This window comes from Leuresthes tenuis, unplaced genomic scaffold (assembly GCF_036924035.1).
Source record: "Leuresthes tenuis unplaced genomic scaffold, fLeuTen1.0.hap1 SCAF_19, whole genome shotgun sequence".
Lineage (NCBI taxonomy): Eukaryota > Metazoa > Chordata > Actinopteri > Atheriniformes > Atherinopsidae > Leuresthes > Leuresthes tenuis.
In genome coordinates, this window is record NW_027325373.1 from 15,828,353 (window position 1) to 15,841,226 (window position 12,874).

Below are 12,874 nucleotides of genomic sequence, written 5' to 3' on the forward strand. Positions count from 1 at the left end.
GAACACTACTCAGCGAGTCGCAGAACTGCAATCACAATTTGCAGCTATGTTTATTAATATTGTCACATGCTGAAATAAGGTCAGGCAGAGCTGCCGTGTAGATTGTAACTTTGTATATCGCTTGTTTCTCCACAATTACAGGGCGAGTGGTGACCTGCAGCTGAAGTGTGTCTCTTAAGCTACACCTTTGACCTATGACTGCAGATTATTCACTGTTTCTTCCTGCGTTTGTCTGTATGACTATACAAAATAAAAGCAGAAGTGGAAACCTGGAGACAAAAAAAGGTCATCGATTGTAATCAACAAAGCATAACTCATGTAAATAAATAGCTAGCTTAAATATTTCAGTAGCAACAAAACTAGACTGCTGTTTAAAAGCTGGCTTTCAGACATTTAACAGGGCTGCCTGAGGTTTGACATTTAAGTCTCAGGAACACATGTTTCTCACCAGAGCCTTTTTCTCGCAGAGCGAATAGACAGATTCCAAGTTGGGGTCACTGTGCAGTGGGTGGGTGTACATTCGGTGCTCGAAGGCCTCCACCTTCTGAATAACCTTCTTCAGTCCAGAGTCTTTGATGCCCATGTCATCAACGGGATCGAGTAAAGGAATGCCATCTGGGAAACGTTTATGCACCTCCTGAGGACAAAAATCATCGGTGGAGAGGGGAAAAAAAAAAAAGATTTCCTGAGAATTTCTGTTAACGGTTCAATATCTTCCGTTTTTCCTAGACGGCTGCTGTTTGTACCTGAATGGACTTGAGCATGAGCTGCCTGTTATCAAAAGGCCTCAGGTCTTTGGGGATGTAAAGACGGACTGAGCTGATTGAAGTGAGCAGATGGAGCATTATGGGAACCACCTGCACAGAAAATCGACTCACTGTGATTACAGTAATATTTATGGCAGTGATGCAAACGTGTTTTGATGCTCGTTTGACCAACCTGCATCTCTCCAGTCTCCCCTGGTGTGGCAGGTTTAGCAGCCTCAGTTGCAGAGTTTTTTACACTGTCTTTACTGCAGTGGAGCAAAACTTCCACCACATACAGCGGCTCAAACTCTGTACTGGCCTAAGTGGGGGGAAAAGGGGGATTATTCACAGCAACATTCTGATGAATTACTGTACGTCGGACAAAATTAAATAAACCTACCTTCACATTAGACTTCTTGCAAAAGTTTACAACAACTCCCCAGCCAAAGTCAGCATCCTCATTTTTTACCTGTTGCATCAAAGCAAAGAGTTCAGTCTTTGCGACATATGAAAATGTGTAATTCTTGTCAAACTGGGAGTGAGTGAGGACATACCCTGACGAGGCGCCCAGGCTGCAAGAAGGGGAGGCAGTACTTGGGTTTGTGGATGAACTCTTGTATCTCTTTACCCAGTTTGGCCAACTGCTGCCTTATCTTAAAATAGGTTACCACACTCTCTTCATTGGGAATCTCAATGGTGTGGTACTGCTCCTCCAATTTCTTTATTTCTGCACACAAATAACCAGAAATTTGATTTAATTCAACCTACAACAGCCAAGCAGGGTTTATCCACCTGTTGCTATTTCATGTAATCCAGTCAGGAGGGTGCATATATGGAGACAGCTTACTCTCCACTACACCAGGCAAAGCCCTGTAGTGTTGGAACTGGTAGAACGACTTCTCCAGCATGTATTCTGGGTTGATTTCCTCCACGCGCAACAGGTTGAGAACCATGTTGTAGGTCAGGTGGAAGGCGCTGTTCAAAGGGTCCGCTGAGCCCTGCACAGCACAAAAAAACAAAACTATGGTTTTATCGTAAAAAAAAAAAAAATCATACATAGGCATTGATTCACATTTCGGTATTCTACTTAAGGTGCCAAGAAATAAATGCTGGCTTAAGTCATTTTCTTTGTAAGACATTAAACCCTGAGGAAGATTTCATTATCACAACCACTGACTATGTGCAATGACTTTTCTACAAGACTGCCTAGGAAATGAGTCCTAGGGCAGTGACAACAAACAGTTATAAACCAACAGAACCGGTTTCAAAACCACAAACCAATACATTTATGGCAGTGTGGCCATAAATAAGTCAAATGGAAGGCAAATGACTAAGACTTTGGCTTCTTTATGATGGTGTTTGAAAGAGCACTAAATGACCTGATGAGTCACAATTTTCAAAAGTCTCAAGAATCTTAGCAGGGCGGCAGGAAAGTGTCTTTAAATGACGGCATAATGGGAGTTTTCAAATAAATAAGATCTAGGTCACTGTCAAGCTATTCGCAACGATAAGAGTGAGGCTTTGCAGGAGCCAGATCAGCAGTACCTTCAGTAGCTGTTTGCCCACGGCTGGACTCATTTTCTCATCCACCATGAAAATAACAATTCCCCTGTCGTCCATTCCTCTCCTCCCAGCACGTCCAGACATCTGGATGTACTCACCTGATGTAATCTTGACAGTGAGAAAAGAATCAATATCAAAAGGAAAGTTGAAGAATTTGTCTTTGAGCCAGCAATATAAACTGTATTTATGACAAATGCAGACGAGCAGAGAAAAAGGAATATAGATAATGCAACTATTCTGTTGAAAACCGATGGTTTTTTCTGCAAAGAAAGGTAGAAAAGATTATCTCGAGCCGAAATGATCTGATCTTCATTTCAGACATACCATGTAATCAGATTTTGATCTGAAACTATGTGTTTTTTCATGACAGCGACTCGTGTGTTTTGAAGTGCGAGTGCCTGCGTGGAGCTTTGGCTCCGGCAGAGGCACCAGATGTTCCTGATGAACGTCTTGGAGGGCAGTTTCCCTCCCATTCTTTTCGAGCCTTGCTGTGTGTGCATGTGGGACGGCAGCTTCACACACGGCCCCCAGCTCTTATAAACAATACGTGGCTGTTTATGTGGCGATGGGAGCTGCAGCGCTTGAAAACCATATAAAGGCCTTCAGAGCTACACGCTGTATTACAACTGCACACCAAACACAGGCCAGAGCTGTTTAAGGCAAGGTTTACTTTCATCCAACCTCTTAGTGTAGGTACAGATCACTTTCTTTCAGGATGTTTGACTTTTCCAAAGATGAATGCCTGGTTAACATTACCTACAGTGTTTTTATAAGCTCATTTTCCAGCTTATGCGAGGCTTCAGCTACTAAAAACTGAACAAAACATTATTTGCGGAACAAATCCAGTGAAGCAGCACATATAATGTCCTCTTGACAAGGTAATATGCAAAAATGAAGGAAGCGCGGCTTACAAAGCGGTGACTCTTGCCATCAAACTTGCGGGCGCTGGTGAAAAGCACAGTGCGAGCTGGCATGTTGATGCCCATGGCGAATGTCTCTGTGGCAAACAAGGCCTGGAATGAGAAAGCAAGGCAATAACATGATGTCATCTTCATAACAATTTCATCTTCAGTTCAACTACCAAGCTGCCCATGCATTTCTGTTTTCTTTTTTAACAGAAATATGTGGTTACGTGGCAAAAAACATTGTGTGTGTGAGTTTCTTTCCTTCCAGATATTGGCTTTCCAAATGTTTTTATGCGTAAATAGATGAGGTATATGGGGCTGTCATTAAGTCATGCATTTAATAAAGAGTTTTACATTAAGTTTCCAATTATTCAAGTAAATTTGTGGATGCATTCTTAATGGCAAAGTCAACTTCTTCATGATTTGGGGGCCTTGAATGTGAATGTCTGGCTTGCGCATTTTTGGACTTCGTAGGGGTCGACTATCGGTGTCGCATCTGTCAGTGAGAGAGTTGGCTATCCAGCATTAAAAAATAAAAAAAAGAAAGCAAGCGGCTAACTTGACATAATAAACATAAGCTCATATCTTGATTTCTTGACTGGCTCCGTTTTTGGGGAAAACAACGCTTTCAAAACAACATGAGCAAGTGGAGAGAAGAAACCGAACACTGGCCAGCAATCATTGAAAAGAGACCAGCTCTGTATGACGCTACCAAAAAACACAAAGCTCACACCATTAAGTTTTCCTTTTTCCTCTCTCTTTTCATTTTCTTTTTAAATAGATGGCCTTACAGTTTTTTTATTAGCCAGCAGTTAGAAGTCGTTTCTGTTGTGTGCTATTTTGTTTGTCCAGATGCTGGTGGCGTGAAAGGACCCAGCAGTGGGCCTCTTGCCTTTAGAGTAATTATAAGTAAACAAATATAAGATTCAGTCACAAACTGGAAGTCAAAAAAACTTCACAGGCTACCTTTGACAACTGTTGAACCTACAAGCACAATTCGCACCAATTCCAGTTCAGTGAATACACTCGTAATTTACAAATGAATGATTTCTTGGTCAGTGTGGTTAGAGGAGCGTCTCATCACAGAGATGGAGGTACCTTGAGCAGGCCTTCAGAGAAAAGAATCTCTATGGTCTCTTTCAGGATGGGCAGCAGGCCTCCGTGATGGATTCCTATCCCCCTCTTTAACAGGGGCAGCACATGCTCGACCTGCAGGACACCAGAGAACGTTTAATGTTGAAACATTCGATTAGTGACAGTTTGAATCCAGCCATTACAACCTGACGAGTAGGGAGTGGAAAAACAATCCTCGCAGTGGAAAATAGTTGAGTGTGGTTGACTTTGCCAGTGCTCGGGCTGTAGTGGGTCTCAGCTACAACCAAAACATAGCTGGCTTTTTTTTTTACCATAACTCAAGAGAGAGATAAAAACACCAGGAAGTCTGTGTCATTGTGCAGCTCTGTATTCTGTACCATCTGTATTGAAAAAGAGTCAAGGAAGCATCCCAGAATGTGAAGAAGCAGTATGAGAGCACATGTGGGACGCACCAGTCCGACTTACCTGAGGCAGTTTCTTATCCTCATCTGAGAGACAGTCCACCGCATTGCTGAACACTTCTTCCACCAGACGTTTCTCATCATCTGGAACAAACAAAATGTCCATGCCTTAAAATCATCTCACGCCAGTTTTCTAAATGGTCACACAAAAGCATTCTCGCATCCTTGTCCATTCCAATTTTGGGTCATTTTAAAAATGTCATTCACTTTCTCTCGCCACGTGTCGTTAATGTGGAGCAATGGGTGGGGGTGTCCCCTGGGATACATTAACCTTTAAGAGTTGAGTAAGTCTCAAGTCTGGATTTTATCTGATTGCTGCAATATGATCTCAAACTTGTGTCATTCTGTAAAGACATTTAAGAATGTCAACACTGTCCAACTGATGATTGTGTTTTGAGCCACTGATTACAGCTTCATCACAAAAGTAAACGTCATCTGGAAAATCACCAGCTGATGTCAGATCATTGTGGACATGCCACTGCAATCAGTACCTTAACCTTTAACTCATATTGCACTGGCATGCCGACAGTCTTTGTCCGTGTCCAAGCTTGGTGAATCTAATCCATTCTGGGAAAAGTTCCTTCTTCTGTGCCTGTGTTAGTTAGAAACTTAAAGAGTTCCACAAAGTCGGATGATTTGGTGCTACTGAGCCTTACATTATGTGCTTAATAACAAAACGACGCCACAGGCAAACTCTCTGGTTTAGTAACGCAATCTGATAAGGGGACAAAAGAAAACCTCTTATCTACAAAACAGGGTTATGGAGTCATTCAACAAGGGCTTAATCTTCTTTGCTTAAGATCTAGTCAGTGTTCTGCAGGCTGCAGAGTTCTGAAAATACAGTCTAATACAAAAGGGAGGAGGGTGGAACCACATTATCATAATTCATCTTTCTTGAGACAGCCCTCTTTGCTCAGCCCCCTTTCTTCATATACTGTCAAGAACATCTTCTTTGCTAAGTTGTCTGTTATGTGTAGACAACGCTGGTTAATTCATTCAGTTCGGTGCCATTTTTATGCTTGAAAGATTCATAGGTTAGTCTTAAGTGGCTTAAGAAAGAAAAAAAAACATCTTTCTGTTCATGTAGAGGTACTGGATTGAAAATAGAGAGCTGATGTCCAAAAGAGAAAGAAAGACCTTCAGAGAGCCTGGAGAACTATCGCTCCACTTTAAAAAAAAGAAGAAAAAAAATACTTTTTGGAAGAAAAAAATAGCAAATTTTAGGGGCAGCTCAAGATTTACTCAAGACCTACAGTACAATAAACAACCTTTGTGACCTTTTATCTTACGTGCTTGAAGCCATGTGTCAGTTTATCATTTTTCATTTTCAAAATACCGATAAATAGAGGGAGCAATAATCTAAAAGGTCAAAGTCTAACCTAAATATATTCTTTATTTCATAGCTACAGTTTCTTTATGAAAACATTTGTAAGCTGTTTCCACACGCTGCTCCGGTTTTAGAAAGCTTGTTCATACTCAGGTGCATACATCTGTGCTGTACAGGCTCCACTTTTATCCCGCCCCACTCTGCACAGTCGTCAAATTTAAAAGTGAAAGGACAGAAGAAAAAAAAATCATCGCAGTCACCCATAATCCAATCTAAGATGCTAGCGAGGTTTAATTCATAGCAGCAGAGAACCAAACCAGTGTGCACCAGTTCTGCTCAGCAACTTCAGAGCCAATCCCTCAGCTGCTGCACAATTGTGAGCAAAAGGTCAGTGAAGGCAACAAAAATCAGAAGAATCGTCCTCTGCGGACCAAGAATTTTTAAAACATACTGACAGCTATGTGACTATCACCTTCTGAAATATTTGATCTTGGATAGAAAAGCTGGATTTGGAGACTTCATCTACCTGAGGCGCAGCCAGTAGTAGCAAAAACATCTGTACCGCTGCCGCACAGCCAAAAGCGCAGCATCACAACACCTGGGGCAGATTTATGTCCAAGTCTATCAGTCTTTAAATAAACCAGCAAAAACTTCCAGAACTTGTCTGACAGGGGTCAGCTGGTATTTGTTTCTGCACCAGCTGGTCCCGCAACTCCAACGCAACCCTTTCCCTCCACCGACACTGACCGGGAACCCGTTCCACAGCACAGCCTTCAGGGTTTAAAGAGCAGGAGACAAATATATGCAGGGAGAAAAGAAAACACAAAGTAAGAAACTTAAGGAGAGGAAGGGGAACAGCTGCCTGGGAGAGATGAAAGCAGAACAGCCACGTGGCTCCATCTCCTCACCGTAACTCACCTACACACACAAACAGAAGAATCTGAGCGCACACACTGGTCAAACAACGCCGCCTCTCTAATGTTTGCTCCAGACAAATGGTCATTAGGTGTTTATAACAGCTAATACAAGCGTGCACCATTTCAAGTAATTAAAAAAAAAAGAAAAAAAGGTTATAAACCAGTGAAAGCTAATTATTCTTTCAACCCTAAAAACACCAACAGGATCATTTAATGTAAATAATGTATTCATTCTTTTTCTCAATCTTCTGGATCGAGAGGAATTTCTTTCGGTGGAATGAAATCATCAGCCGGTTTTTGTTGGAACTATTTAACGGTTTTCTAAGAAAGTCTACTATTCCAAGAAAGTTATCAAAACACACGAAACTCTTTGGATTTTCTTTGGCAGAGTTTTTCCATTTGTTTTTTTTGTTTCCCTCAACGTTGATAAAAACGGGCAGCCTTCACAGAATGACGGTTTTCAGTGCTGAAGGAGCTCAGCATTAAAACAAACCTCATCCGTAATAATGTCACAGTCCAGGAAAAACAAATCAAGACAAGGAAGGACACCATTTCCTAATAACACTTCACAGGAATGTTTCACTTCACTGCAAAAAAGCCTGAAGCAAGTGAACCCGAGCTAAGCTCACGCTACAGCTGGATGATCTCCAAACAGAATTTGTCTTCATGAAGCAACTCCTCTGCTTATCCACTGAGCCAGGCAGCAGGTCCAACTGTGCAAGAACAATAAGCCATATTCCTGGCGCTCATTCAGTGGGGAGGGTTCAAACATCTTGGCCTGCCAACGATTTAGCATTTTGGTGAACGGCTCCCATTTCTTCATTTCAGCTGCCTCCCTACATGTCTCCACAATTTGTCTCAAACAGATTTGTTATGACATTTAAGTGTGAAGAGACAATCTGTCTATCAAACCAGATGATGCTCAAAGATACACTTGGATAGTAAGGGTGTTGAATAGATGCTCTTAGATAAAAACATGCATGTGAGGTTAATTGGTGTCTCTAAAATTGTCCTTAGGAGTGAGTGTGAGGTTGTGTGTCTCGTTTATCTCTGTGTGGCCCTGTGATGGACTGGCTACCTGTCCAGGGTGTACCCCGCCTCTCGCCCGATGACCGCTGGGATATCCTCTTTCATCTAGCAGAAAGTTAGTTGCTGAAGTTTCAAAAGGCCTGAAAGGTATTTTGAGAGGAGCAGGAGCTAGATGAAGGTAGAAAACTACACAAAAGCTTCAAGGCTCATAGCTGAAATTCTATAAATGTCAGCTCTTTGTTAGCAACACTGGCTGAAAGAGGACAAATTTTCCTACATTTGGTATAATTTGTTTCTGTAAGTTTAACTGTATGAAAGTTAGAGGAATTTGTTTGAAAATGTAGTTGAATATCAGAAGAAGCTGAAGGTTAACAGTGAGTCACTCTACTGGTTTCCCATTCATAAAAACCAAGAAGGAGCAACAATGTTCATGTGTTTAAAACTGCCATATTTTAAAAAGTAGAAAAGTTAGAAATACCAAAGGATAAAGCGTCAATTTCCTGAACGAGCAATTCCATTTGTGCTGATGCTTTACAGGCCACTGTGTGCCTGTCCAGGCAGGTGAAAAGCCCTCCCTGCAAGACGTGAGTTAATGTCCAATCATTGTTGTGCCTCCACCCACGCACCCCGTCAGTCACACGGTTGTAACTGGAGGCAGATTCAAAGTGCAGCTCGCACAGCTCGAAAACAAAGAGGCATGGCCAGCACTAGCAGAGGAGTTGAGAGCAATGGTGGACAAGCCATCGGGAGCACCAGGACATTTCCCGGTGGCCTGGCCGCCTAACTGGCCTGCTTGGTGATTGCAGATGGGCCGTCTAGTGGGGGCTGGTCTGTGGTCTGGACGGCTGGGTTAACAGAGTCTAACAGCGGAGTAATGCTTCGTTAGTTAGACTAATTTACATTGCAGCGCGCATTGAGAGGGCGGCGTTTGTGTGCTGCGACTAATGGTGCGTTCAACTTGTACACAAATGTCGGAATATCTGAGCTCCGAGTCAGAATTTTAATTTTACCATTTGAAAGTTGTGTTTCGTAACTGTTAACTTGAAAGAAAAGTGTTATATTTAACACACATCACTGGTCATTTAGGTAGTGATCAAACGGTTGTAACACAAACCTTTTACTATCTGTGTATTCAAAACCAACCAGGACTATAAGATGTACCCACTCAAACAGAACAAGTGACTGCCACATGGTCACATTGCGCCACCAACACCAGCCTAAATGATCACTCATGTTGCTGTTCTCAACGTGTCATCTGAACTAATCAGATGTTTGGGAAAACATGTAAACATGTTAGTCTGACCAAAAAGGGGTTTGAGTGGCTGGCATCACTTGGATTTGCTGTGTAAGCGTGTCAAAGATTGGAGAAATCCAACTTAATTACTTTTACGTAATAAAAGTGGAGAAAATGTAAACAGAATCACCACGAATGCACATACCACCATTGAAGTCCAGTTTGGCCACCTGTAGGGCGTAGGCCTCACACTCCTTCTTACTGAAGCTGAAAATGATGACTGGCTGAAAGTTCCTCTCCATGATCATCTTCACTATTTTGAAGACACTAGATGGCCCTAACAGGAGCACATAAACACAAGTTATGAGGCATGTTACTTTTTTAAAAAAGGGATTTAAAGCTTTATACTTTAAATACAGACCTTTAGTGCCTCCTTTTCGCCCTCTTGGGTCCCACTTGCCACCTCCACTGCTGCCCCCAGAATCCCCAATATCTCTCAGCACCTGCATGGCTGTGTTGAAATTGTCTTCTCTGAAGTCCCCCTGAAGGACAGCACACACACACACATATATATATATATAGATGTCACATTAAAGACAACTTAAAGACAACTTGATGACAGAATTTTCATTGTAATTTACTGATGTCCTTACATTCTCATCAACCACAAGGTGGAGTCCATCACCCCCTGCTGGAAAGATATAGTGTTGCAGAGGAGTGGGGCGGTAGTCCGTGTAGACCACATGGCATGGCTGCAGGAACATTAGACAAACTTGATTAAAAAATGCAAATTAAACAGAAAAACTGAAAGAAGCATTAGGCTGACTACCTAATACTGGGAGCTAGAAAGCCGACCCCTCTTCAGTTCACATACAAGAGGACAGAGAAGTAAGCGATCCTAATAAATATAAGCCCTGACAGCATATCCCACCTGCTTGTGTAAGTGGCAGATCCACTCAGCGAACTGTTTGGCATTGGGGATGGTGGCAGACAGGAAGACATAATGCACATTGTCAGGAAGAAGGATGATTGTCTCCTCCCAAACAACACCACGCTCTGAAATACACAGAAAGCAGCAGCTCTGATTACCAAAGTGGGGCCAAAAGCAAGAACTTATTTTTTTTCTTTTTTAAATATCATACACACCTGCATCTCTCATGTAATGGATCTCATCAAAGATGACCCACGCTACTTCCCTCATGATCTCAGAGCCCCGGTACAGCATGCTCCTCAGGATCTGGGGGAGAAAATAAGTTTGTCATGTCAAACCAAAGTCACACTGCAACACACTTCTTTGAGAGCATCTTCTAGCAGAGGTGAGATTTGACATTTGCGACTATGCCTCCAGTCCAGACAAAAAAAAGTGATTCCAACCTCTGTTGTCATGACGAGGCAGGAGGCGGTGGGGTTGATGGTGACGTCACCGGTCATGAGTCCCACATCCTGGAACTCTTCATACATCTCTCTGTACTTCTGGTTGGAGAGGGCCTTGATGGGGCTGGTGAAGATGACCCTCTGCTTCTCTCTGAGAGCGAGCGCAATGGCATATCTATACAAGGAGTTTAAATCTGTTAGTACTATCATCAATTCAGTGAAACCACATCAGATAGATAGATTTTTGTTTTGACAAGATGAAAAGTGTACTCCCAATTCAACTCTGGAGCTTTAAGTCTTTAGTATCTTGAACAATCTTAATAATGACAAGATCATTGTAGAGGAGCCCAAACCATTCCATTTGAAATTTATGATACATTTGGATGAAAACCAGCAGTCATTTGTATTGAAGATTACAACACAGCACAAAGAAACAACAACACAATCGCTAACGAGCATCGTTGTTAAGGGGCTACAACACAGCAAAGTCAAAATGTGATAAGAAAGTCTTAATGACCACAATCAGGTGTCACAGCGGTATAAGTGAATCCTTAAACAGTACTCTGCACGGATTATACTCACTCAGCACAAACAGTCTTGCCAGCAGAGGTGTGTGCAGACACTAGCACAGACTGGTTGTTGTCGATACATAAGATGGCCTCACGCTGGAAAGGGTCGAGTATAAAAGGGTACTCCTGCAACACAATTAAGATGTATGACAGAAAAGAAAAAAATAAATAAATGTGAAAAACACATTTCAATAATCTCCCCAGGAACTAACAAAGGTATGTTTATACCTAAACATTTCACAGGTGAGATTATCATGCACATACTGTACTTGAGACTTGCGTTATACCTTAGCTGCTTTTCCCACTCTTGGTTTCAGGGGTTTATATTCTTCATCAGAGGGCAGCGCAACCTGTTGGGTGAGGACACAATTTTTGACGATTAAAAGTCTGGACATTTCAAATCATTGAAATCAGACAGGTGACAAATTTAAGAAGAAAAAAAAAAGATGTATGCAAAAAGCACAAGTTTGTTCAACTCACCTCATGGGAGCATCCTTCCACTGTTTCCACCTGCTCCACCTTCACTTGAGGCATGAATTCTGCAACACTGAAGTAAACAAAGGAATATGTAATTCTACAACACAGTCTGTGGCATCTCACGTTAGTTCACAAGCCAACAGTCATTCATTCAAATTCACATTACTATAACTTCTTGAAAGCAGACATGTAAAGATTGAGATCCTGTTTTTTTTTTTTAATCATACTTCCTGCCAAAATAATATGACAATATGACATACAATAACAATACCTGTGACATGTCTGTTGAAACTAAAGCTCTAACATAAAAATAGTTTAAAGATGTACAGCATTTTCCTTTGAATGGAGGTGATACAGAAGCCTAAAATTTAAATTAATTTAAACTTGTAAGTGTGCTGCGTGTCATCTGGTGTCTTTTGCATTATGCACTGTAAAAATCTGCACTCTTTCTTACTTTAGGTCATTAGCTGAGACTGTCTCATGTCGAGCTTTCTTCCCAAATACCACCTCGTCCCCGCCGTCGCAGTCAGCCTCTCGCTTGACCCGAACAGACGGACCAGCATCCTTGTCAGAGCCGTTTTTACCTGCGGATTTCCTGTAAAACAGATAAACAGGTTGGGAGTTGAAATGGAAACTTAAAGTAATGCACACGGGTAACAACTACACAGCCTTGCTGAAAGGGTGTTACACTTTTAGTATAGTACAACAAAGCTAAAATATAACATGTATAAGCACAATTGAACACCTTTATTCGTATTTAATTTGAGCAGTCAACCAGCTAGCTTATTGACCAGTTAAAACAGTTTCTCCCTTGCTGGAGGACGCGTGGGGCTACGCTACGTTTACGCTTCCAAGACAAGATAACCAACTAATTTCACATAGAAGGATTTACTTCACAAACTTCACTTACCCTGTTTCTGTAGCCACACATGTGGGTATCTTTTTGCTGACAGAACTTTGTTGTTCATCGTCAAACACGCTGAACAATCCGTCGCCAAAAGGGTCAGCCATGTTTGTTAGGGGCAAATTTCCCACAATACAGCACGAGGTTGTTTCGACAGTTCCGCTACGGAAGCCTTGTGGTCCATAAGTAAAAGAAACACGTCTCAGCAGTGTCGTTTCTCGTCTATTCAAACCTTCGCTGATGTCTTTCAACCTAATTTACTTGTAGGAGACA

At 41.9% G+C, this 12,874-nt stretch overlaps 1 protein-coding gene across 1 annotated transcript in view; it reads right to left on the reverse strand.

Moving 5' to 3' along the window:
• The window catches only part of mtrex (Mtr4 exosome RNA helicase), a 17,872-nt gene extending 4,999 nt beyond the window's left edge, over nt 1-12,873 (reverse strand). Inside the window, exons 1-21 of the mRNA XM_072372426.1 lie at nt 12,608-12,873; nt 12,152-12,292; nt 11,701-11,767; nt 11,508-11,570; nt 11,234-11,346; nt 10,652-10,826; nt 10,424-10,514; nt 10,209-10,333; nt 9,931-10,029; nt 9,699-9,819; nt 9,483-9,614; nt 4,775-4,854; nt 4,313-4,423; nt 3,221-3,322; nt 2,292-2,417; nt 1,594-1,744; nt 1,301-1,473; nt 1,147-1,215; nt 940-1,065; nt 747-857; nt 449-637 (exon numbers count right to left, since the gene is read on the reverse strand). Of these exons, the coding sequence (XP_072228527.1) occupies nt 449-637; nt 747-857; nt 940-1,065; nt 1,147-1,215; nt 1,301-1,473; nt 1,594-1,744; nt 2,292-2,417; nt 3,221-3,322; nt 4,313-4,423; nt 4,775-4,854; nt 9,483-9,614; nt 9,699-9,819; nt 9,931-10,029; nt 10,209-10,333; nt 10,424-10,514; nt 10,652-10,826; nt 11,234-11,346; nt 11,508-11,570; nt 11,701-11,767; nt 12,152-12,292; nt 12,608-12,708 (2,466 nt within the window). The 5' untranslated portion in view covers nt 12,709-12,873. The remainder of the gene's footprint in view (nt 1-448; nt 638-746; nt 858-939; nt 1,066-1,146; nt 1,216-1,300; nt 1,474-1,593; nt 1,745-2,291; nt 2,418-3,220; nt 3,323-4,312; nt 4,424-4,774; nt 4,855-9,482; nt 9,615-9,698; nt 9,820-9,930; nt 10,030-10,208; nt 10,334-10,423; nt 10,515-10,651; nt 10,827-11,233; nt 11,347-11,507; nt 11,571-11,700; nt 11,768-12,151; nt 12,293-12,607) is intronic.
• Between the last annotated feature and the right edge of the window lies 1 nt (nt 12,874).